The 15,280-nt window shown below is 42.3% G+C and overlaps 1 protein-coding gene across 1 annotated transcript in view; it reads right to left on the minus strand.

Annotated features, from left to right (window-relative positions):
- arfgef3 (ARFGEF family member 3) overlaps positions 1-15,280 on the minus strand; it is an 83,314-nt gene that overhangs the window by 22,851 nt on the left and 45,183 nt on the right. Inside the window, exons 25-33 of the mRNA XM_078273179.1 lie at positions 13,021-13,200; positions 12,043-12,184; positions 11,172-11,294; positions 10,499-10,602; positions 8,415-8,559; positions 7,522-7,650; positions 6,402-6,578; positions 5,551-5,665; positions 2,757-2,859 (exon numbers count right to left, since the gene is read on the minus strand). Coding sequence (XP_078129305.1) covers positions 2,757-2,859; positions 5,551-5,665; positions 6,402-6,578; positions 7,522-7,650; positions 8,415-8,559; positions 10,499-10,602; positions 11,172-11,294; positions 12,043-12,184; positions 13,021-13,200 — 1,218 coding nt within the window. The remainder of the gene's footprint in view (positions 1-2,756; positions 2,860-5,550; positions 5,666-6,401; positions 6,579-7,521; positions 7,651-8,414; positions 8,560-10,498; positions 10,603-11,171; positions 11,295-12,042; positions 12,185-13,020; positions 13,201-15,280) is intronic.

Below are 15,280 nucleotides of genomic sequence, written 5' to 3' on the forward strand. Positions count from 1 at the left end.
ATTTTCTGACCAAAAGCAGAAAATGCAAAAAATCCATGTTATGTACTTCTTTACAAATGAAATAAATGTCACAATTAGAAAACAAGTCGTTTTTAGATACGTCTCATGATATATTGTGTGTATTATGCAACTTTTGTTTTTGTGGAAGAAGGAAAAGAAAATCACAATACTCTACACTACTGAATCGCAATGAATGAAAATCACAATACAAATCCATTCTGCAGCCATGTATGGTGAAAGAATCAAATCGGGATAAAAGCATATCGTCCCAGCCCTAAAAAAAAAACCATGAAAGAAAGCAAGCAAAAAGAAACAGAGTAGAAAAATGAGAATAATAGAAGAAGCAAGCAAAAGCACAGAATAAAAACAATAAAAGAAACTGTGATTAGAGCCCGACCGACATATCGGCGGGCCAACATTATCGGCAGATATTTGGCATTTTCAATACTATCGGTATCACATTTATAATGGCCGATAAATGATTTCTTTTTTCCTAATATTCATTTATCAGAATCTTTTAATGACAAATAAATGATTCTGATAAATGAATGTTTAAAAAATAATATAAAAACGGACAAAACACCCTACAACCATGTTCTGAGTGTTGGAGTTGCATAGTCTGTCCACCAGAGGGCGCTCTACAACGAGGACTTTAAGTTTCTTATCTTAAGTTGGTATTTATATACATTTTATTTATCAGAACTTTAATATATGTTGATGTTCCTCTGTTCTGTTGTGACAATAAAACAAACAAGTTTATTAGTGAGGACTCATAAATAACTAATGTTAGGGAAATCTGTTGATGTTTTGTTACGCGTTTCTGGATTTTTTTTTTTAACTATATATCGGCCGATATATCGGAATATTGGATTTTTAAATCACCAAATACTTGTATCGATATCGGCCTTAAAAATCGGTCGGGCTCTACATTTGATTGAAAAGAACATGAATTAAAAGCAAAGGTAAACCGGTAGCTCTTTAGCTTGGATTTGATTTGACAGAAGGTCTTAGCCCTTCTGCTTCAATTTGTTCCACATTCAGCAGCGTAGAAGCTAAAAGCAGCTTCACCCATGTTTAGTTTTGACCCTGGGAGCAGCCGGTCATCCAGAACCAGCCGACCTGAGCGGTCTGCGAGGTTCGTACTGGGTCGGCAGGTTTGAGAAGAATCTGGGACCTAAACCGTTGTGTGATTTATGGACAGGCGGTCGACGTTTGAAGTTGATTCTGTCGAAGAATTGGTAGCCAAAGCAGTGATCTGAGAACTGAAGTTCATAAATGAACAAAGAATAAAACAAAGGACATCCCGTTTCACCTTTTTTTTTTTTTTTCCCCTTTCTTTTTTTAACGTGTTGCTAAGGAGGTTAAGAACGTAGCCCAGTAAATAACCACAAAACTCATTTGGTCAGTTACAGTCCTAAAATCATATCTGCTGGGCAGAGAAAATATGTCAATGGTGGCGAGATCATCATCATTATCTCCCTCTCTCTTTGAAACACAAACACACACACACACACACACACACACACACACATACACACACACACACACACACACACAGCTCTAAGCTGTAAAGCAGCTTAGCTGCAGTCAGTCATTTGCCACAGGATTGGACTGCATAGACACAAAACATCCACCAATAGAATGCCTGCCAATGTTCTCTACTGAACACAAAAACAAACACGCACACACGAGCACATCCCCCCAGCAGGTACCAACATTAACAAATGTACATAGTCTCCTCATTTCTCACAAAGCTGAGCATACTGGGAAACTGTCTCATACAGCATGACTCAGCAGGTTTTTAACCCTGGCTCAACTTAGTCCGCACACAGAGAGGAGTGAAGAAACTAGAAAACATTCACATTTAAAAAGCTGGAATCAGAGAAAATATTACTTTTCTTTCATTAAAACAATGACCCAAACCGATGAATCGAATATCAAAATAGTTGCCGATTAGTTTCATAGTTGGATTACCTAGAGAAGATATGGAAGCTTTGAGGCAGCATTTTCTTTAATCAGTTTAGCGGCGAAAAGAGAGAGATGGAATAGAGAAAAAAAAAAACACTGACACAGTGAGGAAACAGTCGCTGCTCACAGCAGCAGGACTCTCTCGGTGCGTGCGTGCATTAGTGTGTGTGTGTGTGTATATATATGTGTGTGTGTGTGTGTGAGGGTAACTGGGGTTATCAAGCTTAACGTGGAGTGGCAGCATGTTGACAGCATTAACAGCAAAGGCTTTCAGATTACTTCTGTCCCAACCAGCAGCTTCAGATCGGGGATGGATAATGCGGTTTACTACAGTGGACTGGCCTGTTGACTGCGTTTCTAAATGTATACATTTTCGGTAACACTTTACTTGAAGGTATCTACATAAGAGTGACATGACACTGTCATGAACACATGACACTGTCATGCCACAGTCATGACACACGAACCCTAACTCTAACCATAACTTGACAGAAACCGAATGACACTTCCTAAAAGAAGAGTATGTCGTAAACGTTTATGACTTTTAGAATGTTTATGACACGTTCGTGACAGTGTCATGTCACTCTTGTGTAGATACCTTCAAGTAAAGTGTAACCAAATTTTCTTACCTTTTTACATTTGTGTGTCTGCTGACTTGTGACACGAGAGCATGATGTATGCCATTTTATTATACACTACTTAATCTGCAACTGCCTGCAGTTTTGTTTTTATGTGTGTGTGTGTGTGTGTGTGTGTGTGTGTGTGTGTGTGTGTGCGCGTGCGCGTACCTTGACAGGCTCTAGCGTAGCAGAGAAAGCATTCTGCAGAGCACAGCAGGCCAACCGCCACATTTCTTCCGTGAACACTGGACCCACTGTGACCAAAATATACCTGGAGAGGGGACAATAGAAACAACGGTGAGGGAGAGTTACAGTATCTGTGCCACTGTCAGACAAAAAAAAACCCTACTTTTTAACACACTGTCCAAACTATGATCTAAATAATACCACACTAAATACCAAAACCAACAATACGTTAAGGCTGCCTCGTAAAACTTTCGGTACATGACACTGTCATAACATTACATAGCCATATTTATCCTGCTCTTATAACACTGCAATATATTTCTTGTCCTGCCTATGCAGCACCTGTCTATACTTGAATATCGCATTGCACTTTTCTGCTTTTTTTTCTCCGCACTTCTGGTTGGAAGCAAACTGCATTTCGCTGTCTTTGTACTTGTACACTGCACAATGACAATAAAGTTGAATCTAATCTATCTTTATTATCTAATGACACTGTCATGAACGCGTCATAAACATAAACAAGTCATAAACGTTTGACTTCTGTCATTAAGAGTCCTTCCGTTTTTGTCCTGACAAGTTGACATTGTTTGGGTTGTTTATAACGTTTATGACACGTTCATGACAGTGTCATGTCATAGTTATGACTACCAAACTTTCTGACTACCCTGCGCTGTTGGTGACACTCACATTCCACATACCATTGGTTACTTCTGAAGACATATTCATAAAAATGGCTCACGCATTTTTTTTCTTTGTCATTTAGTAAAACAGCCAGGCATTGTTTATTCGAGCAAACATAACTCAAACAGGAAGAAATGTAGCATTTTTGGGGGATTCTTTCCAGCGGCAGACTGTTGGTCAGTATTTCACGCTGCAGGACGGTGTATTTGGGATTGAATCAAAGTGAAGGAGCACGTCACCCAGTGCAACAGCGTGGTTCAGTGATGGAGCTCCACAGTATGTCACAGAGGAAGAAGATATAGCAGCGTTTTGGATACGCAGGCCAATGACTGTTACTAGGATTAACTTGTTGTTAGATTTGGCCTGTTCTTGGGATTTGTTGACAATAATACAAATCTAGAATACCACAACCCTTATTCTTTAAGACAGGGATCAAGTCTTCTTAGAATTCCCCCCCAAATTTCCAGGCTTCTTCCTGGGGATACAACAATTTGAGGATATTATCTGATTGCAATTTTTCTGGCCGACATACTGATTGCAATTTCAAATGAAATAGTTTTTTCATGATGCAATCAGTCGGATCAACCAATGCGAGTACAGCGTTGTACAAGAGTTTCATTTTTGTAGCAACAGTTGTTATTTCAGCTCAGCCACCAACATTGGAGGTCAATGGCTTAAAGCGTCTCCTCTTACAGCCGGTTCACACTGGAAAAAGAAGGCCACTTCAAAAATAAGTTGAAAATGGAACTTACAGGGAGGTGCGTTCAGGTGCATTCTGGGCGTATTGCTATCTTGAGGCAGCGGGAAGTGATCGCACCATTGACCAACAAAAACCTGGTCTAAAGTCAATAATGCAGCATTTCATTGTTATGTAAAATGCGCCTATGCTTGTTACACACACAGGGAAGCGCAGCAGCACACAAACATGCATAGATTAAAAATATTGCAATGTGAAATAGTATTATGATATGATCTGCTCGTGTGCTTTCACTTCACGCACGAGCAGATCAGTTTCTTCTCCTGACCATCTCTCCTTCCTGCTAAGCCAATCCTCCATCATAATAGCAATGCACCAAGGTCCAAACGCGCCTGGCTTTTAAAGGGAATGGGAGATGATCTCGGATTAGTTGATTGCATGTTACGCCCAAAACACACCTATGAATTAATGAAGACACTAAGTACAACCCTTTTGAGCCATGCGCCCGGCGCACGGACCCTTTTTTCCGCCGTCAAACTAGCAAAAGTGGATTTGGACACGCCATGAACGCAGGTGCGCCAGGCGCTTCACGCCGTACACTTAGATCATTAAAATAGGGGCCTGGTCTTCAAAACAGATGCTGTGATCTTATAAGATGTCATCTGAGATTTGACTCAAAACAAGATGTTTCCAAGACTCTTTCACTTTACAAGATATTTAAAATGTCTAAAAACAAGTCCCTATATCTCACTGAAATATCACTTGTTAGGTGATTGTGTCTTATATGAAGTGCTATTAGATATTGTGACTAGAAATTAGATGAATATAGCTGGTAAAACAGGCATTGTCATTTTAGGCCATAATTAAAATCTTGGCTCTTGCCATTTAAAACATGCATATCTAATTTGCATATCCATTTACTACATCCCTGTATGTTTTACAGTTTATTCGTTTTGCCATTAAAATCTACCATTATATATAATATGTTATGTTTTCTCCCTATATTTTAACGTTGCACTATTTTATGGCGTTTCCCATTTTTACATGTGTGATTATTTTGAAATGCATATTTAATGATTATTGTTGGACGACTGCTTCTCTGTTATTGTTCTTGCTCTAAAACCATTACAAATGAGAATGGGTGAGAGAGAGACAGACAGACAGACAGACAGAGACAGACAGACAGACAGAGAGAGAGAGAGAGAGACAGACAGACAGACAGACAGACAGAGAGAGAGAGAGAGAGAGAGAGACAGACAGACAGAGAGAGAGAGAGAGAGAGAGAGAGAGAGAGAGAAAGAGAGAGAGAGAGAGAGAGAGAGAGAGAGAGAGAGAGAGAGAGAGAGAGAGAGAGAGAGAGAGAGAGAGAGAGAGAGTGAGTGAGTAATGTGTGGTCACCTGATGCAGGAGCAGCCCACTCTGGAGATGGTCTCTGCCGGCTCAGACACACAAGCCACCAGAAGCTTGAACAGATCCTTCAACATCAGGTTGATCAAAGACTCGTAACCAATATCTGCGAAAAGGGAAGGCAGAAACACACACAGACACACACACACGTTGTGGTTAGCACATGGGACAGAGATGGCGTGGCCACAATTTAATTTGCCTAAGGAGGAGGGCAGTGGAACAACAAGTCATCGGTCACGCTCTACTTATCTTCAGTGTTTAAGCCCAACAGACGAACAATAACAGTTCATCAGATCTGTGATCAGTTTAGAATATTTGAACACAGATGCGTGTTCCTAGGGTTTAACATGAATGTCAAATTCCATCAGATGTGCATGCCCCTTTCTTACTTCCCTCTCTTCATCTTCCCTTCCTTTCAACTTCTCTGGGGTTCATGTAAATGATCTACTAGAATCGAGTGTGGAAACGTAACACACTTAACCATTTTTCGTGTCACAGAGCTTTTGTACAGCGCTAGAATGAGCACAAACTACAGAGTGGAGTGAAAAATCCGAGCCAACATATATAATTCACATATAATGTAAGTCAATGGAGGCCAAACGGCGTTGATAAACACGCTAAAAAGCGATTATGCGTCTTGATAACACGCAAAAATGGCATACGGATTGGCGTGTCATACATACGCCACTTAATGAGATCAGTCTGGGCCACAGCACCCTTGAATAAGACACCAGATACTTCCGGCCCTAGGTGTGCTATTTCTTTCTGAAACGGTTCCCTTCTTTGTTGCACCAAAACCTTCACACAGACACTTCCTGCACACGCGCACAGCTATGTCTCACCTGAGTGTATGAAACTGTTGACGTGCTCCACCACCAGCTCGCAGCACAGGCCGATGGCGTGTTTGAAGTTTGCGGCCGCCACGTCCCAGTAGGAGTGGTCACCGTGGCTACGCTGCAGCCACAGAGACATCACGGGAAGCAGCAGCTGGATGACGGCGAAGATGGCGAACCCCGGACCTGGAGAGAGAGGAGACACAGTTGGACTGGAAGGGTAAAGTAGATGTGATTATTTGGAAAAACCAGCGGAATTACAGAAGGGACGCAAAGGCCGCGCGAGATGGTTGTTTTGGTTGAGAGGATCATCAGAAGTGAGGATGGTTAGTTGTGTGACAGATTTGGCCATTTCAGAACATTTGGCTGTAAAATAAAATAAATACTCCTTGGTTACCTTGATTTTGTGTTAAGGATGGTATAAAAATGGCCCTGCATCCTACACTGTTCGCCTAAAGTGGATGTGAACACTGTCAGACACAATCAAATCCACACATGTCTGTGTGTCTGTGTCGCTGTTTGGTGTTTTAAGCCCCCAATGTCGTGGCTGAGATCGAATTAGGCTTGATAATAATATTAATTATGGGGCGCTAGTAAGTTCAAATTGAATAAAATGCAGGAAATGATACCAGGCCTGTAGAATTTACCCCTACCATCATTCAGTCTTGCAATAAGATCTTCAAATGAGGCTGTGTCTGTCATTAACTTCAGCCAGTCTATACAACTAGGCCTTACTTGGCTTCTCCAGTTTTTTAAGAATGATTCGTACTGCAGTGATGAACCCAGCTAGTGTCAGAGCGGGCTCCGCTTTAGAAATCTCTGGTGGCAAATGGGACCTATCTCCGAGTAGACACAGCTGGGGAGACTCTGAAATGGTGTGGCAAACCAATTGGCAATAGTTTGAATGATTTCTTTCCAGAGACCAAACCGGCTCTGTGACACGATGTAATGCACGCTTCACCCAGGCGCCACCCCTCTCCTAAACCAAAACGGAGGATTTCCAGGATGTGAGAACGTCTGATGTCTGACACGGACAATCTCCTGTTTGAGTGCCACGTGTGTGAAAGGGAAACTCTGGACAACGTGCGCACCCGATTCGTCGGCCGTTGCCGGCTTAGGCTTAGGTTACCTGGCACAGTGGTGACCTCTCTGAGCAGAGTGAAGAGCAGCTCCAGGGTTGGAGGTTGGTGTTGGCGAGGACAGTTGGACACCGCTGCTGTGAGCTGCTCCAGCAACAAAATCCACACCTGGATCAGACCTGCAGGCCAGAGAGCACAGCAACACAAATCGAGCTCTCAAGATCCACAGTGATCTTCCAAAGTGGTCTCACCATTGCATTGCACTCACACGCTCTGACTTAACGGAACTACATAAACAGCCACGCTATTACATTTCATTTTCAGATTCATAATAGCACTTCACCAACACTTGCTGCACTTCTCCCGACACACAACATGAGGCCAGTACGCCTCACTAGGTCAGTCTCGCAGGCATTCATTCCAGCCCCCCAATACAAAAACAACTATGGTCAGAAATCCTTTTTTTCGACATACACCAACATTTGGAATGACATTCCCCATCACATCAGAACACTACCATCCATCACACATTTCAAAAAGGCATACAAACTGTTCCTTCTCAACCGTTACACTTGCACTCATTGATTGTTCATGTATTGTCCAAGTCTTGTTTGCACTATCTGTATTGTTGTTTTTAGTTGTCTGTATCTGTCTGGCCCATGCTAATGTCCCGTACAAATGTTCCCGTCTTCGTGTGCCGTAACTGTGTCCTATGTTCCATGTCTCTGCAGAACAGGAACCTGCTGGAAACCAGTTTTTAAACTGAGTCAGGCCCGTTTAAAACTGTAACTTAATCCTTATGTTTAATCCTTTCCTGTATAATAAATGAAATTAAATGAAATGAGCACGCAGCTGGGCTTAGACAGAGTGTTAGAGGGGATCAAAAAAGTACAAAGACACTCCGTGAAGGACTTCCGTGAAAGGAAAGAGACAGACGCGTTACCTGTGTCGTCGTCAAACTCCTGCAGGACGCAGTCCATCCCGTCCTCAGTGCTGATCGAGCGCTCCTGCGATCTCATTGGCAGGCTGGCGAGCCGCGCCCCCAGGAACACCGGCTTGGACTGCATCTTGTAGATCTTTGCCAGCAGCTGTCAATCAAACGCTCCGTTAAGTCACGGGGAAGAAGAGGAACAAACAGCTGCGTATATTCTCCTGCTATCTGCGGCTGCGCAACCAATATTCGGACTAAGTCTGTAGTCCAGTGGTTCTCAACCTTTTTGAGTGGCGACCCCCCCACCAATGAAGTTGGTGTTAGCGACCCCCCCCCCCCGACAATGAGAGAGAGCTGCAAACCAGTGTAAACAGCTGTTTCTACGTGCCTCCCCCCACTGATTTTGAGTGATTTTTTTTGTGAATGCTCTGATTTATACATGTAAACAAACAATGCTTTGCTTTAATGACTTTAATGACCGTTCAGTTTTAGCAGCTGGCACCAACGTGCTCCAGGCTCTGTGGATTTCTGATGTGTTTGTGACATCTTCTCTCCCCTGACCCACCTTCAGACCCTGTAAAACCCTGTAAAAACCATTCCCCAGTCTAGAATATGTTATTTCTAGGGCTGTCAAACGATACCGTTTTTTAACGCGCGATTAATCACCAAATTTCTATAGTTAATCACGATTAATCGCATGTTTAACACATGAATGAAATTCTATTATTTTGCATTTCAGAACTGTTTTTAAGTACATATTAACAATGGAAAGCAGTTCTTACCAGTGGATCTGGATTGGGAATCAAATGAATGCAAATAAAGTGACTTTATGAAGTTGACTTTAAGATTTGTATTTGTTTATTATTTATTGAATGAATCTGTCATTATTGCACAATTCCTCCAAGTGCCTAACCTAACTGAGATGTAACACTAACACTTTGCTTATACAGTACAAACAAAATGGTCCAAAAACCGGATGCCACAGCAGGACATTTGTAACCTTTACGTTTTTCTAATAAGGAATGTAACAATTCTCCTGGACAGAAAAGGGGCTGGACAATGTCCCAAATGACAAAAACAGTCAACAAAACAATACAAACAACACAGTCCTAAAACCATATGCTGATATACATAGTCAATATAGTGTTTAGTAACTCCTAAATAATGTTGATTCCTCACTGACGTCCAGTGATCACCGGTTAATGAGACAGCGTTGGCAGCCCTCTGCAGCAGTTCCAGTTGGGCTGCTTTCTCCGTGTCGTACAGCCTGTGTGTGCCTGAAACTACTGTCCCCCTCCACAACTTTTTTAAAAGTAAACTTTCCATTGAGAATCTTATTGGCATCCATTTCAGCGTCTCTCCCTCGCCATCCACTCAAAACGTAACGTTAGCCTACTACTCTTTGGCCGGCTCGCAAGCCCAAACAAGTGTGTGCGGCGTGTCTGTTGTCGTGTTTCCGGTCTAGCTAGATCCGGTGTGGTGTTGTAGTTTTTCTAACGTTACTAGTTGTTGCAACAGCATGTGAAAAAAACTACAAAGTTTGCTAGGCCAAAAAGAATGTTAATCTCGCGATAAAACAAATTGACGCCGTTAAAATGGGTTTGCCTTAACGCCGTTAATAAAACGCGTTTAATTGACAGCACTAGTTATTTCATTTTTTTTTCAACTATCTGGCGACCCCCAGAAATGATCGTGCGACCCCCTCGGGGGTCCCAACCCTCAGGTTGAGAACCACTGCTCTAGTCTATAGTACTGTACATTGCGTATTGCTTATCCTAACGTGTTATTGGTGAAATCTCTCAGTGCAACATCAAAGACACAAAGGATGCCTAACCCACACTCATCAGCTCAGAAGAATCACAATCAGTGCAGTTGAGTGCAATGGTACAATAATGTAATTGTAAGACTGAAAATATACATGAGGTAGATGAGCAGAACAGTGTTGATTGACTTTGTTCAGTGTAAAGAGTGGGGGCTATTTCTGAGCGTTCAACAGAGTGACCGCTTGGGGAAAGAAGCTGTCTCTGTGTCGGTTGGTTTTGGCGAACAGTGCCCGGTATCTCCTACCAGAGGGAAGGAGGTTGAACAGTTCCTACCTGCGAACATTTGCGGAGGTAGTCCAGAGCGGGCAGGCAGAGGTCGGTGGAGCTGTAACCCGACGCATGGACACAGTCTCCGATCTCCTTATAGTCCACCTCTCCTACACACACAGGAAATTAGAATTTGGTACAAAACAACTCAAAATGTTGTTAATGTGCAAAGTACATGACTCAAATACATTTTTCACATGTGGCCCTGATCCTCTTCAGTACTTATTTGCATTGAATGTTAATTGTGACATTTTTGGGTGAATGACACACACATAAATCCCCTGGCCTCCTGTCGTGTACTGAAGAAGTGACTTAGTGCTGCAAAGGTGAATCCAACTATTAAATTAATCGCCAACTATTTTCAGTCCTTTTTTAATAACAAAAAAGTCAGACTTCTCTCTTCGCAGCTTCTTAAATGTGAATATGTTTCTAGTTTCTTCTCTCCTCTGTGACAGTAAACTGAATATCTTTCAGCTGTGGGCAAAACAATAATAATAATCGAGAAATAAAACAATAAAAATAATTGTTAATTGCAGCCCTAATGTCAGTGTATGAACTCTACGTGCATGTCATGCCCTCACACGTACAGTTTACTGCCCGATTCTCAGGTGAAATGAAGGCCCTAAAGGCATGCAGAAGTAATGAACTGAAAAACATAGAATGTACAACGGAGACAAACCTAAGCCTTTGACGAACTTCAGGAGGCACATGATGTAGTCAGTGGCAGCGTTGGCAAACACCTGGATGTTGTCGGTGTTGATGAAAGCCTCGAAGACATCGAACACTGGAGCCTGGGACTTCCCTAGAGGAGAGAACGGGGGGGGGGGGGGGAGGAAAGGAGGGAGGGGGAAGGGAAGGAGGAAGAGAATGGTAGGGAGGAGGGAAGGGGGGAGGGAAGGGGGAGAAGAGAACGATAGGGAGGAAGGGAGGGTGGGAAGGGGGGAGGGAAGGGGGAAGGAGGGAGGGAAGGGGAGAGCGAGGGAAGGGGGTAGGGAAGGAGGAAGAGAACGGTAGGGAGGAAGGGAGGGAAGGGGGAAGGGATGGAGGGAGGGGGAAGGGAAGGAGGAAGAGAATGGTAGGGAGGAAGGGAGGGAAGTGGGGAGGGAAGGGGGAGGTAGGGAGGGAAGGGGGAGAAGAGAACGATAGGGAGGAAGGGAGGGTGGGAAGGGGGGAGGGATGGAGGGAAGGAGGGAGGAAAGGGGAGAGCGAGGGAAGGGGGTAGGGAAGGAGGAAGAGAACGGTAGGGAGGAAGGGAGGGAAGGGGGGAGGGATGGAGGGAGGGGGGGAGAGAAGAGGGGAGGGAAGGAGGGAGAGAACGATAGGGAGGAAGGGAGGGAGGGGGGGGGGGAGGAAAGATGGATGGAGGGAGGCTTAATATGACTTTTTAATAGTCATATTCTCGGGTGCGTTACTTTGTTAATTTGTTTTCTTTTTCACAGAGTACATTAGAAAACCTAGTGGTTTCCATTTTTGAAACATTTTGGTCAGACTGCCAGATGATAAACTTCAGCTGTTTGTTAAATGTGAGCGTATCGGCCGGTCACACGTACCCATGGAGTATTCTCCCAGCAGGTAGTCTTTGGTGTCGGTCTTGCTGCTGTGGACGGTCCTCAGGGCGCTGAACAGAGGCCTCCACCCTGACAGGATCTGAGGAGAACACATCTCCACCAGCTCGCCTATGGACGTTATCACCTGCAGGGACGCACGCACAGGAACATCTTCTAAACTGGCCAAATAAAAAAGGTGCTACACGTAATTCCCTGCGTGACTTCACCTGGGCCTTCGTCTATATCCACGGCGGTCCCTCCAGAAAAACGTGATTATGCATAATCAGCCAAAGTCCGCATATTTATGCGGGGGGGGGGTCGCATTTTTTCAAATACGCGCACCTTCACCGCATAAATTGCCGATTTCTGCGCAAAATATGCAGGGCTTGCATGATTTCATAATCCCCGCATTTTCATTGCAAAAAGTCACATATATATCTTATTTATGTGGGTCAAAATTTACTTTTTTTCATCTTTTTTGACATTTTTTTATACGTTTTTTTTTTTGTCACTTCTTACCGATGTTTTTGTCACATTTCTTTTTGACATTTTCTTGTTTTTTTCCCCACGTTTTTGAAGCTATTTCCGACATTTTTGTTACTCTTTTCAACGTTCATCATTCGTTTTTCTCCGAATGCTAAAAAATTGAATAGAACACCCAAAGTACTGAGCTGATCTTTTATTTTACTTGTGGTTGTATGGAACTGTTATTTTTGGACAATTTGGTTGAAAGAAACCCAAATTTCTGATATAGAAACGTTTTGAATATGGGTCAACTATTATATGTGGCGTTTTCTTTTGGTCCAAATGTTCCACCAAAAAAAGTTCCTTAACGAGACTTTTTAGCAGAGCCGCCGTCACTGCGTCCGGAGCTTAGCCCAAGATGACTATTGTGATTGGTTTAAAGAAATGCAAAACAACTCCTGGCAGTTTATTCTCCTGTCCAGGAACTAGCCAGAGTCTTGCGACGCGGGACTTCACCTGGTCCTGTACGTCCTCGTCACACAGCTCCAGCTGCATGATGTGCTCGAAGGGCCTGAACAGCGCCTCGTTGAAGTGGAAGTGTGGAAGCTCGGCCCAGCTCGTCAGCACCTCCGTCAGAACGTCGTGGATGAAGGACACGGCCTTCTGGGATACGTGGCGCTCCTTGTGACATGCCGCCTGGGAGGAGAAGAAACTTTCACCGTGTTTGCAGTGTGAGCTATAACTATGTTCTTCACATAGCAGTTATCTAGTCACATCTATTCATATCATGTGTACATTCAAGGTGCACAGTGCAGAAGGTGTAATACATATTTTCAGCATATTCTTAACAAATGACCTCGCTGTAATTTTCTTTTTTTAAGTGATCCCCGAGTTAATGGACAACAATTATATTGAATATTTAAATAAATATGTTAAATATGGCTGCAGGTACATGACCATTGTGTGAAATTAAAGGGTAACTACCGTGTTTTTCAACCTATGTTCCTATGTTTTAGTGTCTCAGTGACTGATGGGAACATCAATCTTTGACATTGGTCCAGTATTAAGAGAGATCGCTGCAGTCGGCAGCGGAGAAACAAGCTACAATGTAAGTTAACAGGGCAACTGTCCAGCTTGTATTTACCTTCACAAAAGGTAAATACTCTTTTTGACAGGCTCAGATTAATATTCTAAGTGTCTGACAACATTATGGGAAGGATTTCTAAGTAGGTCGACCTTTCTGTTAAAGAGTAAGATCTTTTTTTAAACATAAAAACATCCGTGAATTTGCGTTCGCTAAACCCACCAGACTCCATGTAAATAAACAGTCATTTTAGCATCGTAAAATACACTTCATTCAAAGTCGACAGAAAATAAATAAATCTATGAAAAGCCATTTTGGGTTGTCTTTCCACTTTCCTGACCATCACAACTGTAGTTTTGGTTTAAATAAATACATAGTTTACCGAATTACATTTGAAAATATGTTGGCTCTATACACGCTAAAAGTACAGTTTTTTTAAATGGAGTCTGGTGGGTTTAGCGCTAGCGACCTCAGAGCTGTTTCTGGTTAAACAGAAAGGTTTTAAATAGGCCTATCTCTGAATGGATCCTTTCCATAATGTTGTCAGACATTATAATATTCAGAATAATATTCTGAGCCTGTCAGTGGCAAAATAAAGCACTTTTAATGGACCAAACTGACATTTTCCCCGTAGGGTTACATTGCAGCCCAGTCTGTGGCTGCCGGTTCCCGCGTTCCTGCTTAAAAGGTGCTGTAGGTAGGATTGGGAAGATCCAGGACTTAGCCAAAAAAGTCAGTCCCTCCACCCTTTCCGCTAAAGCCCAAAACGGTCTCTAAGCCCCTCCCCCCACAAGAGAGAATGAATGCGTGTGCATGAGCAGTGATTGACACGCAGTTAGACTGCACGTATAAAATACGGTCAATCTTCAAAGTGGCGATTCCGTCCTAAATATGCTTTTAAAACGAAAGTCTGACTCCTGTACATTCACAAAAAGACCCTAGGTTGCATTTTGGCGAGAGTTAGGCTTTAAGACCTTTTTAAGACCTATGGCAAGACATCAAAATCAAAGTCAGATTTCAGAGTCCAGAAACATTGTCTGAAACAATTCCCCGATTTCCTCATTACCATGACAGGACTGGTGTCTAGATTGGCTGCAATATAAGCTGCATGTTGGTCTCATTTGTAGTCGTAATACAGCTAAATATATTTGGGACTAGCGACAGAGAGAACTACAACACCGCGCAATTAAACAAACACATTTTAAATTCTATAGCGCTGCAGAAACATTTCAAGGAATTAGAGGTAGCGTTACATTGATGTAGGAAAATGAAGACATGTTGACAATTATTTAAGACCTAGAACACAAGACTTTGTGAAATTTTAGACTTTTTAAACTTTGTGTTGTCTTCCCGTCGACCATGCAATTTGGAGTTTTTCTGGGTCGACATTTAACTTTTTGGTCTTCTTTTTCGACAAATTTAGTTTTTTTAAGCCTTGTTTTTTTTTGTCACTTTCTTTGATGTTTTTGTCTTTTTTTTCCTGCCCTTTTTTTTTTTTACGTTCTTCTTTTTTTCATGTTTTTGAAGATTTTTTCCAACATTTTTGTCACTTTTCAAACGTTCTTTTATATATAAAAAAAAAAAAAAAAAAAAAAAAAAAAAAGCAAATGCTATAAAATTAAATATAATTCAATGAAAGTAGTGAACTGGTCATTTATTTGACTTGCGTTGTATGGATACATCCATTTTATT

Source organism: Sander vitreus, chromosome 17 (assembly GCF_031162955.1).
Source record: "Sander vitreus isolate 19-12246 chromosome 17, sanVit1, whole genome shotgun sequence".
NCBI lineage: Eukaryota > Metazoa > Chordata > Actinopteri > Perciformes > Percidae > Sander > Sander vitreus.